This window comes from Alligator mississippiensis, chromosome 7 (assembly GCF_030867095.1).
Source record: "Alligator mississippiensis isolate rAllMis1 chromosome 7, rAllMis1, whole genome shotgun sequence".
In the NCBI taxonomy this organism is placed as follows: domain Eukaryota; kingdom Metazoa; phylum Chordata; order Crocodylia; family Alligatoridae; genus Alligator; species Alligator mississippiensis.
The window spans coordinates 73073264-73088813 of NC_081830.1; the positions used below are offsets into that span (position 1 = coordinate 73073264).

General features: G+C 42.4%; 1 protein-coding gene across 5 annotated transcripts in view; it reads right to left on the reverse strand.

Annotated features, from left to right (window-relative positions):
• ZBBX (zinc finger B-box domain containing) overlaps positions 1-7205 on the reverse strand; it is a 63739-nt gene extending 56534 nt beyond the window's left edge. Inside the window, exons 1-3 of one of the 5 annotated variants that reach the window (XM_059731108.1) lie at positions 7068-7205; positions 3601-3699; positions 1588-1721 (exon numbers count right to left, since the gene is read on the reverse strand). In XM_059731108.1, the coding sequence (XP_059587091.1) occupies positions 1588-1655 (68 nt within the window). In that variant the 5' untranslated portion in view covers positions 1656-1721; positions 3601-3699; positions 7068-7205. Of the gene's footprint in view, positions 1-1587; positions 1722-3600; positions 6144-7067 lie in introns of those variants that run through there. The other 4 variants (XM_019491786.2, XM_019491785.2, XM_059731111.1 and 1 more) reach the window with 4 other exon arrangements.
• Positions 7206-15550: the final 8345 nt, after the last annotated feature.

Here is a 15550-nt window from a genome sequence, read left to right on the forward strand (position 1 = left end):
ATGAAGCCTGGAGATTTCTGAAATTTTGGGCAGCCTGCTCCACATTAGAGTGAGTGGCATAAACCCTAACATTTTGGATGGAATGATATTTTAAAATAAGACATTCTTAAAGGAGTGTAAGTTGCAGTAGTCAAGAAAATGTGAATAAGGTAGATTTAGATCTCATGTAGACTAATAAATTATATCCGTACAACTGCTAATTTTTTTTTTTTTTATAGAGACAGTGATGCCAATATAAACTGTACTATAGATACAGTTATATCATTTTACTAGTTAATTTTACCTACATAACCACACCAATAAAACCATCCAAATATAGACAGGATAAAGAGAAACTAAACCATCTACATCACGGGTGCTCACCTCCAGTCCACAGGCCAAATGCAGCCTGTGGATCCATGGCATCCAGGCCCACAAGTTGGGAAATTTGGTGGTGGCGGAGTAGTGACAAATAATACTGCCACCCTTCCTTGCTGCCAAATTCCCAAGCCCTGAGCTGCCAAATTGAAGCAGGGCCACATCCCTCCCTGCGTGGCCAGATCAGGCCTTGGGCCACACCTCGTCCCTTATCCCCACCCTGCCCCAATGTACGCCGTGCTCTTCCTGTCCCCCCCGCACGCAATCCTATCAGGCCTGGGCCATGCCCCTTCCCCTGAGGGACCCAATCAGGGCCACACCACTCTCCAACCCCCCACACAGCTCTATCAGGTCCTGCCTAGACATCCCGTGCACCATATTGGGCCCACCAGCCAGTTCTGGCCCACATATGTACTGAGCACTATCTATCTGGACAGAGGAGGAAAAAAGGTTGGGCGCCACTGATCTAAGCAAAGAGAATATATAACAAATGCAGCAGAACACCAAAGAAACATACTAATTTGAACAGCCTCCTATGCCATCATAAAAATGTGATTGATCAGTAATAGTATGATGCAACTGCGCTTAATTGTATAACGTAACTGTTATGAATGTATTCTCCTTTAGTAATTCAAGTGGCATAAAACCATTGCAACTTCAAGTTCATGCCATTCATGGTTAAATGTATAGATATTTCACTTTGGTACGGATACAAGGAGACAGAAGAGGTTACAGTTATAGCTTTACAGCTATTGCCTGCTCCTGAGCAGCAGTTCCCATTGCCCTTTTCAAGTAGTTAAGAGTTACCTATGTCCAGAGCCAGAGTTTGCATACTTGGCTAACGTGTGAGGGGATCAAAAATAGCAAGAGCGCTCCTGAACAAAAAGGAACAATAGCTCTTTCCAGAACTTTTGGAGAAGAAAAGAAGTTGTACTGCAGAACCATATGGTTGCATGCAATCAACTGGGCATGTGGTTAACTGGAGTGTGATTGTTCAGAATCTACTACATCTATATAGTCATAACACCCACCACTTAACTGAGAAAACAGATTAAGCCCTCAGACAGAGGAGAAGTTTAAGTAAATGGAGGAAAACAGTAATAAAGAAAAAAAAGCAAGCATGATTCTCCTCGCTCTTGTGCAAACAAAATTTTGTATTTCCTGCAGCATGTGACCTTATTAAAGCACACACAACACTTCTACCATCATTCATGGAGAAGAAGCACTTACTTTGCTTTTAATTTGACAGAGGTTCCAGTTTTTGAACCTGGGAGTATTACAAAGTCACTGATGTTCATGATTCTCAGGGTAATCTCTTCTCAAAAAAACCAGAATGATTTGTGAAATTCTTTATGATTAGTAACCTGTTGAAATGGAAAAAAATAGATTGAAATTCACAAAAAAAACTAAGACACTATTACAATAATTAAAAATACTGATGCTGAGAAAGAAAATTACGGAACAGAAACTGCGTGCATAATAAAGCAATGAAATACTAAAGCAAGTTTAAATAACTAAAGTAACTTTTAGAACATTTAAATAAAACTGATAGCAGAATCTGCTGTCAGTTATACCTGCACAATCTCACTAAATTCAACAAAGGATGAATTTAGCTCAATATTAACCCAACTTTCTTGAACACAAAGCCCTGGACAAAAATGGACAACACTTTATCCAGTACCATAGCGAACATGGCGGATATAAAGTTACAGGAAGTATTGCATATCATATACTATACAAATTGATAAACAGTGGTAAGTATAGGATCCTCCCATGGCTTCTACTATACTCTTCAGGACACTTACTACACACCTAAAGTACAAGCGTCTGTTTTAATCCAGTCAGGCCAACCTCTTTTGGCAGACATGTCACAGATTAGCCCTGAATCGTCCCCAAGTGCCACTAATCCCCTTCCCTTGCTTGATCTACTGGTTCCAATTTCTACTTCCTGTGTTGTGCTTCCTTCTCAATCTGTTACTCTCCTTTATGCTTACTGCAATATCTGCTGCTGCTGTGCTACCTGTCCCCTCCCCATTGTGGCTGCAGGTTGGCCACTCCTGGTTTAATCCATGATACAACATGGTCCAAGTAATCCTCAACATAGCTCAAATTTGTCCACATAACAATTCCGTCCAAGTCACAAATATCTGGCGTTAACATGTGCGCACATTATGACGTATGTTTATATTAGTGCATTTCATGCCTTCACTCTATAAAGAGAACCAGTCACCTGTGCAGGAATAATTTAAATCAGGGCTGCCCCAACCTTTCACCAGCCAGAAGCTACACTCTGAATGGGTCAGCCAGGGAAGAAGCAAGGGGTTCACCTTTAGCAAGTTGCAATATTACTAGCTAAGGCCGCCTCCCCATGCAGCCCCCATCACTGCATGATGCAGATAGGCAGGTAGATGTCCTCCCACCACTCCACTATATGCCCTGGCAGTCATTTCACCACAGACATGAGCAGGCAGGTGCCTCTCTCAAACCCAGCTCACCAGCCGCCAGCTTCAGCATACCATGCCACTTTTCTGGCACAGGGTAGTACCCACAAACATAATATATAATTACCCTCCCACTTTCTTTTCCAGTGGGAAGATCTTGGCTTTACATTGATGTTATGGAACTGGGAGACTCCTCCCTAGCTTGCTCCTGTGGCCATATGGCTGAGGGCAAGCAAAACCCTGGGGCATCTGAACCCCAAGCCTCCAGACGCATGTAGCATGCCTGCCAAATGATCTGGAAGCCCCAGGTGGGAGTGGAGGATGTTTGCTGGTAGTAGGGCCTTACATGGTTTTTGAATGACTCATGGATTTGGAATTGATTTAGCTGGATTTGACTTGGCACACAAAAAAGTCCTTAAAAAAAAAAAAAAAAAAAGCACCCAGAACACAAACCACCAATTGGACAGCCCTAGTATAAAGAATCTTACCTGTACAGTAAATAACAGTCCTATAACATGATCACAGGAAGACAACCAGGAACAAAACTAATTTGCTAGCCCCAAAAGTGTTGCAATATTAGCTACTAACACAAATATTTTTTTGTCAGATGGCCACTGACTGCATACAAACATGTTTCAAAGTTCTTATGCAGACAGGACCAGAAAGAGATAACCACTTTACAAGAAATGTCAGACACCTGTACAAAACAGCTTTGTCTGTTGTGGCTGGATGCCCTTGACGAGCCCTGATGCTCCATTCCTCTCAATGGAATTTGGCATCATAATAAAAAAAGAAAACTCACCTGTTAAAATGTTTCTGTTTTCTGGGAGGCAGCAAGACAAAGCTGAGACTTGTGCAGCTGGGGAGATGCACAGGATATTGTGATAGGAACCTAAACAAGCTAAAGGCAGGCATAGTGAAATGTACAGCTGTGCAGCCACTTCAAGAGGCATCCCACCACTTTAAGTCCCATAAAAGCAGATCCATTAGTCCTAAACCTCTACATAAGGAATGCAGCTAGACATACTGGGACGGGTGCAGCTAGACATACTGGGATTCGTACTCCATCTTCAATTCAGAGTCCAAAGACATTAAAAATTAAAAAGCCTCGCAAAAGATGGAGGAACAGGTTGGCAGTCTCAAATGACTGAATTAAAAACAAAAAAAAAACAAACCAAAAACCTTTTTTGTTTAATGCACATAATAAGTGTAACCACATAAACTTGCCTCTGTTTGAACATATATCTATCAGTTTAAACTGTTTTCAGTTTAGTTCAGTAAATATGCATTCACTTGTTCAATTTAAAATGATATAAACAGGATATAAGTGTTTAAACACACTCATGAAGTTTCACTTTTAAAATTAAACTGGGGTAAAAGTTACACTTTTAGTTAAAACAAGGTAAATCTGTGGATGGAGCAGACCTTGATATAAGGGCAGTTCAGGGACATGGATTGACATTAGTAATTCATAAGCACTACGATTTGTTTTTCCCACAAATAAAAAACAGAATTTGCAAATTTTCCCCTTCCCATACACAGCTGCCAAAGATTTATAACAGTTTTGTTGTCTGCAAAATAATCAATAAATGATTTTATTCAACAACCATTTTCACTTCACTGAATGCAATTAGCAAACTTTCCTCTCAATTAGATTGTTTATCAAGCCACAGCATATCAGATATTTTCTTATATTAGAAAAACAGGAAGCTAGTATATCTGAGTATCACTTTGTTTTCTCCGATGAAAGCTTCTAGTAACTTATTATGGATTCTGTCTGCACTTGAGTTATTTTATTATAGTAAACAACGCAAAACTGTCTTATGCTACTATTTACAGGAATACATAGTCGGGAGTACTTTGTATAGCCAAATTCTTAAAATAATTCTCTTTATCCTTAGCAAGTAATCCTGGGACAATACAACACTGCAGATTTTCATCAGACTACATGCTGCTACTGCTGTTAACTATATGGTGAGAAGGAAAGAGGGGACCAAATAGCTGAACTATTTTTTTAAGGCATAATTTTACTTTATAACAAAAATTACTCTGCTTACTGACCATAACAAATATCCTATTAACAGGTAACAAATAAAGACCTGATGTTTTAACATGTACCAGTACTGCAAATTAAATTAACCATATACTGTTTTGGCTAATGGGAAGACAAATTCCTGGAAAAAGTTTGCCAGTGTTGCTTGTCGGGGTGATCACAAGGGGTCACAAGAACAGGAAAACAACCATGGACAAGTAAAATTATGGACAAACAAAAGGAGAGGCAAAGCTCGCGGTAGAAACCTGAAGCAAACTTCACCATGGCAGCTGCATACAAACAAAACAAAAGGCTGGGCAGCTGAAAGCACGAGAAATGTTTCTCGTGCATCTCCATTGCAGTGCGATAAATTTAGCCCCAATTCATCCAGGGCTACTTCTCCCACTTTGGGGGCAGGACCCACTTTTAGCACTTGCCTCATGTGTTCACAGAATTTTTATTTATTTTTTTTATTTTAATTGGGACACCTTGACTTGCCACTCATTAACTCAATCATGCCTCCATGGCCTAAGCCGCTAATGCAGCATTGGTTTCCCAAGAAACAAGCTCAGTACCTAGTCAGATGTTTTGCCATCTGACCGCAGGAAACCATCTCCACTTTGTTTATTCCTATAAACTGTCCCTTTTCCACTCTTGAATGTGGCACTTCTCCAGTGATGCCAACAGTGCCATCCAACCTCTCAGCAGATCACATTCTGCCACTAACATAAATACAGCAGAAACCAGTGCAGTGTATATACAGAATATACAGTGTATATACAGAAACTGAACCACCTTGTCTCAGTGACATTTTAAATCAACACTAGCAAGCTGATGCACACCTACTGCTGCTTTTAGATCTCTTTCAGACATTAGAGGAAAGTGCCATTCAGCTGCATATCCATGGGTGGAGATCTAGATCAGATCCTCACAATTCACAATCCAACAAACTATGTTTTTTGCACTGTGTTTTGGGGTGAGGGAGGGAGGTTTCTATTCAAGAAGTTATAAACACGTTATCTATTCAGACCTATTTGATGGGCTAAAAGATCAAAGGGCTTAGGTCCAACACAAAAAACTATAAGCTTCCCGTATTAAAGGGAGGCCACTGGGTACACAACAACCAAACTCAGGGGACAAATAAAGAGAAAACAGGAAACGGAGTGAGGTAATAGGTTAATAAGAGGATCCAGAAGGGGACATCAAGCAGAGCACGCCAGCCAGCACCCACAATCCCCTGAAGGAATCGAGGGAGCCTGTGTATACTGAGTTGTGAAACTGCCCGGAGACACGAGTGGAGAAACAAAAGGAAGACAGCTCCACACTTGCCTGGGCTCCCCTGCCGCAGCCTCCTTCCTGCTCCAGCCGATGCCCAGCTTGGCCAGAGCCAAGAAGAGGTTGACCAGGGGTTTGGTGGGGCCACGGACAGACCTATTTGTCACTCTAAGAGGCAGGGGTGGATTTAGGCACAAGCTCAGCAAGCTACAACTTAGGGCCTCACATTATGAGTTGGCCTCTAAATACTTGGAAGTATTTCATAATGTAAATAGGCTTATGGCAAGAGACACGTTTTAGTTAGATTATTAGTTTTCCGTTGCACCATCACCTACATGTATGTAGGCAAATAAAAAGCTTGAATATTTCTGTTTTCATTGTCCTTTCTGTTAGAATAGTACACTTTTTTTTGGTAATGCTATGGGGCCTCTTCAACTTGACCTAGCATGTCAGCTAACAGGCAAAGGCCCACCAAGTCACTTTTTGGCCTCCCTCAGGCAGGGAGGGTACAAGAAACGAGACAACTGAGTACTTGGCACAAATAATAATGAAAACAGGGACAGGAGTGGAGGCCGGACACTCATAACAAGAGTGTCCTACACCGCACAGCGCCTGCTGGCCCTCAGCGAGCCCAAGGAGCCAGCGGACCCTGCCAGCCGCGCTGCGCTCGGACACGGGAACGAAGTAGGGCGAGGAAGGCGGCGCCCAGCCCCGGGGACCCTCCCGGCCAGGAGGGGGTCCTGGGACTTGCCCAGGGCACACCCGGGGAGCGTGTCAACGCGGAGGCGAGGGGAATGGCGCAGCCAGACCCTCGGCACGAGGCTCCGCAGGGGGCAGCAATAGGGCTGCCAGCCGGCCTGGGCCAGGGGTGCCCGCAGAGCATCGCCCGCCGCGCCGCGCCCCCCCAGCCGAGGTCCCCGGCATGGGGGACGGGCTCCGCAGCGGGGACCTCGCTTCCCAACCTGAGGAGCTGCCGGGAGTTTCCAGAGCCACCGAGCTGCTTGCACACGCCGCGGCCGCGCAGGGGGCCACGTGGAGCGCCCCCCCCGCCCCGCGCAAGCGGCCCTAGCGACGCCGAGCCACTCCTGCTCAAACAGCGCGTGCGCCATCCCCATGGCAACACAGGTGCGGCGGTGCCGCCGGCGGTCACTTCCGCCGCGGGGGAGTCCATTCGGCGGGGGTGTACGAGTCCATCCCCTAGCGGGCGAGGGGGGGCGCTGCCCACCCTGCCTAGAGGCGCACTGGGGATGGGAGCAAAGCGGGGTGGGCTGGGCTGGGCTGGGCTGCTGGGGTGAGGGCGGCTCCTCTGTGCAACACCAGCACTAGCCCTTCATGCCGCTGTCCTCTCACACAGCCAGCATGTCTATATATATCTAGATATAGTTATATATACAGTTATAGTTATATATCTGTAACCGTATATATAACTAGATATAGATATATCTATATATATATATCATATATATATAACTATAACTGTTATATATATATATAACTATAACTGTTATATATAACTATATATAGATATATCTATATATATTTATATATATATATAGTTTTATTTATATATATATATATATAACTATAACTGTATATATAACTATATATAGATATCTATATATAGTTGTAGATATAGATATCCTTTATATATATATATATATATATATATATATAATTTAGCCACACAGGGCTTCCTTTAAAAGTATATTTATATATAAAATAGATATAGATATATAGATATTTTTTTAAAGGATGCCCTGCGTGGCCAGCCCTATGCATTGCAAACCCCGGAGCCAGCCAGGCTGCACCCCACACGAGGCAGCACAATGGTCACCGCATGGTCACTGCCAAGACATTTGAGGCTTGCAGTGGTCTTGGCCCTCGGGGCACCCGCTCTTCACCCTTGGTAAGCTTTTCGTCACCTGCCGAAGAGCTAAAAATGGATTTTTACTCAACTCCCTGGGGCTGGTGCAGCGACACCAGCAGCTGAGGCGGTGGGACAAAATGCAGCGTGGTTCACAGTGGGATCAGGAGGGTGTGAGGGCTGGCACCACAACTCAGTGTGTTGCTGCCTCTCAGGCCCCTGCCACACAGTATATTCCCTGATGGGCTGGTCGATCCCACAGCTGATTTAGATAGGCAGCCACATGTGTAAAAGTCGTTTTCACGCCATGTGAATGTCCAGACGGCTATAAAAAGAGCCAACCTATTACGAAGTTAGTGCTTGAACATGTGTAACAACTTTATAGCTGGTTTCTATGCAGCTTTAGTTTGAATATGTGCCAGGGCCCTACCACTACCACTTCACCATGGCCACTCCCAATAAATCAATGTGAGGTAGCCCCCACACAGAGCAGTTAGGTGGGAGACCTAGAAGAACTGGGAGGCCCCCTATAAGAAGAAGAGCAGCAGCACAGCATAGTAGCAGAGACCTCCATATCGGTGTTTCCTCCCCACGTATCAGAGGCCTCTACGTGCATGTGTGTGCCTTGAAACACCACCAGTGAGACCTATTTGTCTAATTCATCTGTTTGCATCGTAGGAGATTGGTCTCTCTGGGAAACCCTTTCTGTCACCACTGCTGTCAAGCTTTCTACCTCAATGTCTCCTACACTGGCAGGAGGAGCCAGGATACACTCTCTCACACATGCCCCATGCTGCCTGCTGATGCAGTTAGCCCACCAACCATCATCTTGCCTATAGCAACAACCTCTACTCCAAACAGCAGTAGCAGGCAGCTTCTACTACCACCCATGATGGCAGCAGTGGAGTTGTCTCTCTGCAGTCTCTGTTACTGATGCAGAGCTATTTTTAACTTGGGCGATGTTGGAAAGAAACTTAATTTTATTTTAAAATGAGAGCTTACATTCTGCAAAGTTGATGACTTGCGTTGGATAAATTCACACAGCGCAGGGGAATGGAGTTTTCAGGCACTGGAGAAGGATACGGATTGAATTATACTTTCCCATCAGAGTGTTTGAGAATTGGAAAATTAATAAAGCAATTTTTCCATTGCAAAGAACTTTGAAAGACCACAACAGCTGAGAGTGTTTTTGACACTGTAAATTCCTATTTCCAATCTCTGGGTTTATCTTGTTAATCATATGTAGGTGTTTGCACACTTAAGACTGCATCACCCGTATAAGGATGTCATGGTACCCTGGTTCAGAATACTGCTCTTGCCATACAGTGTCTACAGGAGCAGTGGCTGTGGGCTGCCAACTTACTCATGCTTCCTACATAAATAACTCCAAATGTGCCTGAGCACAAGGACATCTAATGGCTTTTTGTTTAATATCCTAAATAAGCCTGAAACTTTGCCGCCCTGAGATTACTGTTTTCAAATGCTCGGTACCCAGACAGCTCAGAAGGTTTGGTTGCAACATGCAAACTTTCCAGAAGATCTCATGCGCTAAATCTCATTTTGGGTTGTGCAGCAAGTCATTTGTGCCTGCACATATAATTGAAAATTCCAGCTTTGAAATTTATATGGCTCCCATTAAATAATGACCCCCAAACCATCTCATTAAATGATAGGTAAAATGTATAGCAAGATACTCATTTTTATATCAATCTTATTTTTTCAGTTTGTTTCCTTCAAGCCTAGCCCTGCCAATTTTGCTAGCAGACCATTATTTATAACTGATGTTCCTTTGGGGAAAAACTAGTCTTTACAGAAAAGCTGACACTTCAGGGGAAAAAAACCCTTCATTTATGATACAAGCCAACTTTAATAAGTGCAAACTACTGTCTGTTTGAGATTTATGCACTGAGAGCTACACTTCATTTGGAAAATTTGCATTTGTCCCATATTCATTCAAGCTAGGAGGCACCAAATAAGTTACACGATTTTTCTTGACTGTATAATCCGTCTGGCAGCAATTTCGTTTCATCAACTTGGTTATAGTACAGTTTTAAAGATTTTACCCCGACAGGCAATTTTGTGATGAGGGCCTGTGGAAACATATATGGATTTTTTGATCTTAAGAAGGGATTGTCATTTGCATAATGTCTGAGAAGCTAAAAATATTACATACTGCTGTCTTTTCACTGGAACTCATTTTGGGTTGTTTTCTTTTCCACAGCAAGTTGGGGTGAAAAGGTACAAATAGATCTTTAATTTGTTTTCTTTTACATTAACAATGTTTCCAAGCATCAGGGCATCCTTTAAAAAAAATATCTATAGATCTATATCTATTTTATATATAGATATACTTTTAAAGGATGCCCTGTGAGGCTAAACTATATATATATATATATATATATATATATATATATATATATATATATATAAAGGATATCTATATTTCTATGATATATTTTTATTTCATATTTCTATGTTAAAGAAGCTTACTTTTATTAGAGCCTAAGTAATGTGTGTCACTGGCATTATAAAAAAAACACATTAATTTTAATCCCAAAACACACCTCTTTAAGAAGTGGAAAACAAATACAGAGCATAATGTTATATGGATGAAACTAGTCTCCCTCCAGTCATGTAAACACTATAATTGGACAGAGAATTTTTTCTGAAACCTGTGCTAGCTAAATTTTATTTCAAAGTATATCCCAAGCATCCTAACCAATAACATAATTTTATGACACGTTTGCCACACACATTAGGGAAACTATGCTACTAATAATCAGGTAAACAGTTCCAGATGTTGTGTGACATTTCAGTGACACGTAGTCAACCAGTCTGTTGTGCTCTATAGAATTTATCATGGATAGTGCATGACTTCTATCTCAATCGTGAATATGATGTTCAAGACCTTTTATTGCAAAGCTCGCACTGAGAAGGATATTAATCCTTTACATCAGTCTATAAGCCACGAAAGAAATGCACACAATGCTCTCCTGACAAAGGTGGAATCAGCCTCACATCTGAAAAAAATTCTCACTGACTTTAGTAGGCTTTGGATCAAGTTAATACCAGACTTGCATTCCTTATGTAGAGGTTTAGGACTAATGGACCTGCTTTAATGGGACTTAAAGGGGCTGCAGAGCTGCAGAGCTGAACCATTCAGTATGCCTGGCTGTAGATTATTTATGTTCCTATCACAATCTGCTGTGCATCTCCTCAGCTGCATGATTCTTAGTTTTGTCTGTTTACATTTGGGCTTTTTTTAATAATCAAATGTCAATTTGCATTTGGGGCACAAAGTTTCATAAATTCAGATTATGTAAAACAAGTACCAAAATGCATCATTTCCTCCAGATTTATTTCACTTTAAAATAAAAGTTTAGAAGGAAAAACAACTGAAATTCAGCTAAAATCCATCTGGTGGAGTTGTGCTATAAGTTTTAAACCGTCTGCATTTCTCAAGGCTCTTAAAGCTGCCATTATCTACCCTTGTTCCTACTGTGTTCATGACAACAGGTGAAATCAGGTTTGTCATCCTGGTGCTTTCATATACTCTGTATTAAATTCAGAGTAGAGTTTTTCAAACTCCACAAACTTTTTAAAAAGTGCACCTAGAAAGGATTTGGGAGTAGAACTGCCTGAGCCGTATAGCAAGATTGGTTTCCAAGACTTTGTGATCGCCTGTATGCTGGTTTTGATTAGCAATCTCTGAGATTTGCTTTGAGTTTCAGTTTCAAACCAAACAAAGGACCAATTTAGCTGTGGAATAAATGGGTGCAGATTCAAATGGAGCCAAGTTCTAACCAGATTTTGAAACATATTACCAGTATGGCTTTGAGTAAATTAGGATTTAACCCTCCATTGCCTCCATTGACTTAACCTACACAGAAAGGATGCAGAGACCCATGAGGAAATAAGGAAATAGCTGTGTTAGGTTTCCCAGAGTTAAAAGATCAGTGGGGGAATGCCCAGGAACAAAATAAAACCTGTAAAACATTATTTCATTTAGCCCCTCTCATCCCCCTTTGTTCCAATTCTGTAAACATTCAGATGTAATACTATTACATTGTAATGGTAGTATTACTATTACAATTAAATTGTAGCATTATGAATATTTGCAGCACGCAAATTTCAAAAGGCAAAAATCTCATAATCATTTGTTGGATATGAACTTTTAAGTTTGCCTTAGAAAGACATGTGTACTCATTCATTCAGAGATTATTAAGAATGGTTTATGACCAATCGCTCATTGAGAAGCTGAAATATTTAGAAAAGTGATCAGTTGTGAATTATTCAATTATGAGTTATAAATGTAATGTCCAGTACTGAACCTGGCACACCTGAACCTCCCTCAAAACATGCTTTCTTTTAGGTACTGTGCAGCCATGTGGAATGAGATGAAGGTGCAGAAACCAATTTACCAGAAGAATAATGAGCATGCTGGACTTTTGATCCCATCAGGTCCTTTTCAAGAAAGCCCAAATTGATACAAAGTTATTTATTATTAGGCCATCTCCTAAACAGAGTAAGATTAAATGCACCATTTGTTTCTCTTTCAATCTTATATCTGCTAGGGCAGTGATTGTGTGCCACAAGAGCAACAGAAGTGTGTGTGTCACAAGATCCCCCTGGGTGAGGAGATAAATGCTGTCCTCTGACATCCAGCATCTCCCCCAGCTATTCAGTTGTACCTGCCACCGCTCATCTCAGGACTGCTGCTGCTGCCTTCCCCTTCCCATGCAGTCTCTGTACCAGGCTTTACTCACACCCCACTACTCTCCCAGCAGCACACACTGCTGCAAGTGGGTATCTACTTAGATTGAGCCTCGCAGAGCTAGGAGGAAGTGCTTCAGGGGGTTGTTACCAGTCTGCAAGACCCTGCAGGAGCAGGGACTACTATCCTTGCTCTGAATTATAAACCAGGAGTTGGGAGAGATCAGAGAGTGGAAACAGCAGGGCACAGCAGGGTGAGGCCCTGTCCCTACTGCCCTTAAGTGGCACCAGCTAGATCAGTGATCTTCAAGTCCCTCCATATCTTTTCTGAATTTAGATTTAAATCTCAGTGATTTTCAAGTGGGGTGCCACAAAAGTCAGAAAGGTTTTGGAGTGGTGCCTTGAGACTACAATGTTTGCAAACCACTGGTAGAGACTAATCCTGTCCTTAAAAAAAGATGTATTTGGTGTCATTTGTTTAACAATACACTTCAGCATTGGTATGATTTCCTCTGGCAGGGGAATGGAATATGTTAACTGTCTTAAGTATATATCTTTTGGGGGTAAGAGTGAAGTGTATCACCCATTTTAATCCAGAAAAAAGCATGTCCCAGAGATAAAAAATTTGGGAATCACTGTACTAGGGAAAGTGAAGCTCACTGGGAAAGTAAACCTTAGTTGGGGCATTTATTTACTGGAGCAGTTAGGGAAAACCTTGGATGGCATTGAGCTGATTAATAGGGCTGTGCAAAATTTTGCTGGCTGTTTTGTTTCAATGCTGTTTTGACTCGTTTCAAGCTCAAAACAGCAAAATCAAAATGAAATGAAGGGCTTTGAAACAGCCTCGAAATGAAATGAGGACAGTTGAAATGTTTTGAGAGTTTTGAAACGTTTCAAATTTCAAAGCTGAAGCTGGGCTTGCTTGCAGGGAAACAGAAAGTAAGGAGAGGGAGGGGGAGGAGGGGGGAAGGACTGCTCTGATATTGACTGTGTAGCTGGTCAGTGACTGTGATTCTTCTCTGAGGTCCCTTCCAATCCCAGTGCTCTGGGGGAGGGATGGAAAAACAGCATAAAAAGCAGCGTTGTTTGAACTAAGCTGCTTTCTGCCTTGGGGTCAGTTACTGAGCTGTGTCTTCCAACAGCTCAGCAGAATCAGACAACAAAGGCTATCATTCATTTCCTACTTGCTAGGCTAGCAAGTGGGATTCATCAATACCTTTTGCTTTCTATACTTTTTTATTTTATTATTATATTCATTGATTCCTTTCAGTTTATTCCTCCTCCAAAATCTTCTTTTTGCTTTTGTTAGTCTATTTTGATTCTTTTCAAATCTATGCTTTCTCTCACAGTGTGCATTCCATTCACTATGCAGGAAAGCACAGCATATATTGCATATTATAATATAAAATTTATACAGGAACACATACATACATTTATATACTTTTATTTAATTTATTACAGAAATACATACATACATTACATAAATACACATACACAATTATCTACATATATTACACAAATCAAATGACATTACAGAAGAACACAGATTTTCTAGCACACTAAGGCAAAGACACCATGTAGTATGCTAGAAAGGCAACTGGCAAGCCTTCAGGGAGGGGCAGAAGAGGGGGTAGAGGGAGAGGTGTAAGCTACCCCCCACCCTTAACAGAGCTGAGTGGGATACCATCTCCCAGATCTTGGTAGTCCTCGAGCCCTTCCTCGAGGCCACTGAGACCCTCAGTGCTGGCGATGCCCTCCCTAGCCAGGTGATCCCTGTAGTAAAGAAACTTCAGAGCCAAATGGAAAGGTTCCAGGGAATCAATGTTCCTGGCTGGGGCAAGCTGCTGTCACCAGACATGCAGGCACTGTTGAGGCAGCTGAAGGTGGGCATCAGGAAACAGCTTGATCCCTTGCAATCCAATACAGTTCACATGCTGGCACGTGCAACCCCTTGGCCTTACTGAGCAAGCCACAGCCAGATGCGGCCAGATCTGGCCACGGTTGCCCAGGAACACCTGTCCTGTCCAATGACCAGTGTTCCAAGTGAGAGGGTGTTCAGCATTGCTGGTGATTTAGTGACACTCCACTGAACCTGTTTGGATCCTAGTCTGGTGGAGCAGCTGGTGTTCCTGACAGTGAACCTCCCACTGCTAGGGTTCCCCAAGCTCCAGGTAGAGACAGAGTGAGTGCCACCCTCCTCACTCCATCTGCACCAATTTCCTTTTCCTTTTTTGTAAATTCCCTTTGAGGATCAGGCCTGAGAGATTGGAGACAGGTGGTGTTCTGTTCTTGTCTTTGATAGATTTTTGGTGTGCATTCATGCTGGTGTGCTGTTGTTGCTTGGTGTCTCCTATATATTTTCCATCCGGGCACTTGCTGCACTGATGGAGATATGTATTGTATTGTGAAGATATCTCCATACTGGAGATATTGTTGGCAGGTTTTGCATGTCTTGTCATGGCATGGCCTGGATCCATTCAGTGTGTTTTGAGAAGTAGGAAGTTGGCTTCTGGTGATGAGGTTAGTGAGGTTCAGTGCTTGTTTGAATTTACAAACCACTTTTCACAGACAAGCCTATGAACTGCACTTCATCAACCTCCTAAGAACAGAAACTCATGGACTCAATATAGACACTGGAATTCTGACACACTACAACCTGCTGGACATCTGACTCCCCAGGTACCTCTGCACTTTTACTTGTACTGCTACATCCTCCTTCCTCCCCCTCCCCCCACACCCCAGCCTGTCCCTCACCCCCTGACACCTCCATTTCCATTTTCACTGACTGGCTTTCTTGCCTGTATTGCATGCCAGCCTTTGGCTTCTTTACTGTTCCTTCCATCCAGGAACAGCACACACACCAGCTGC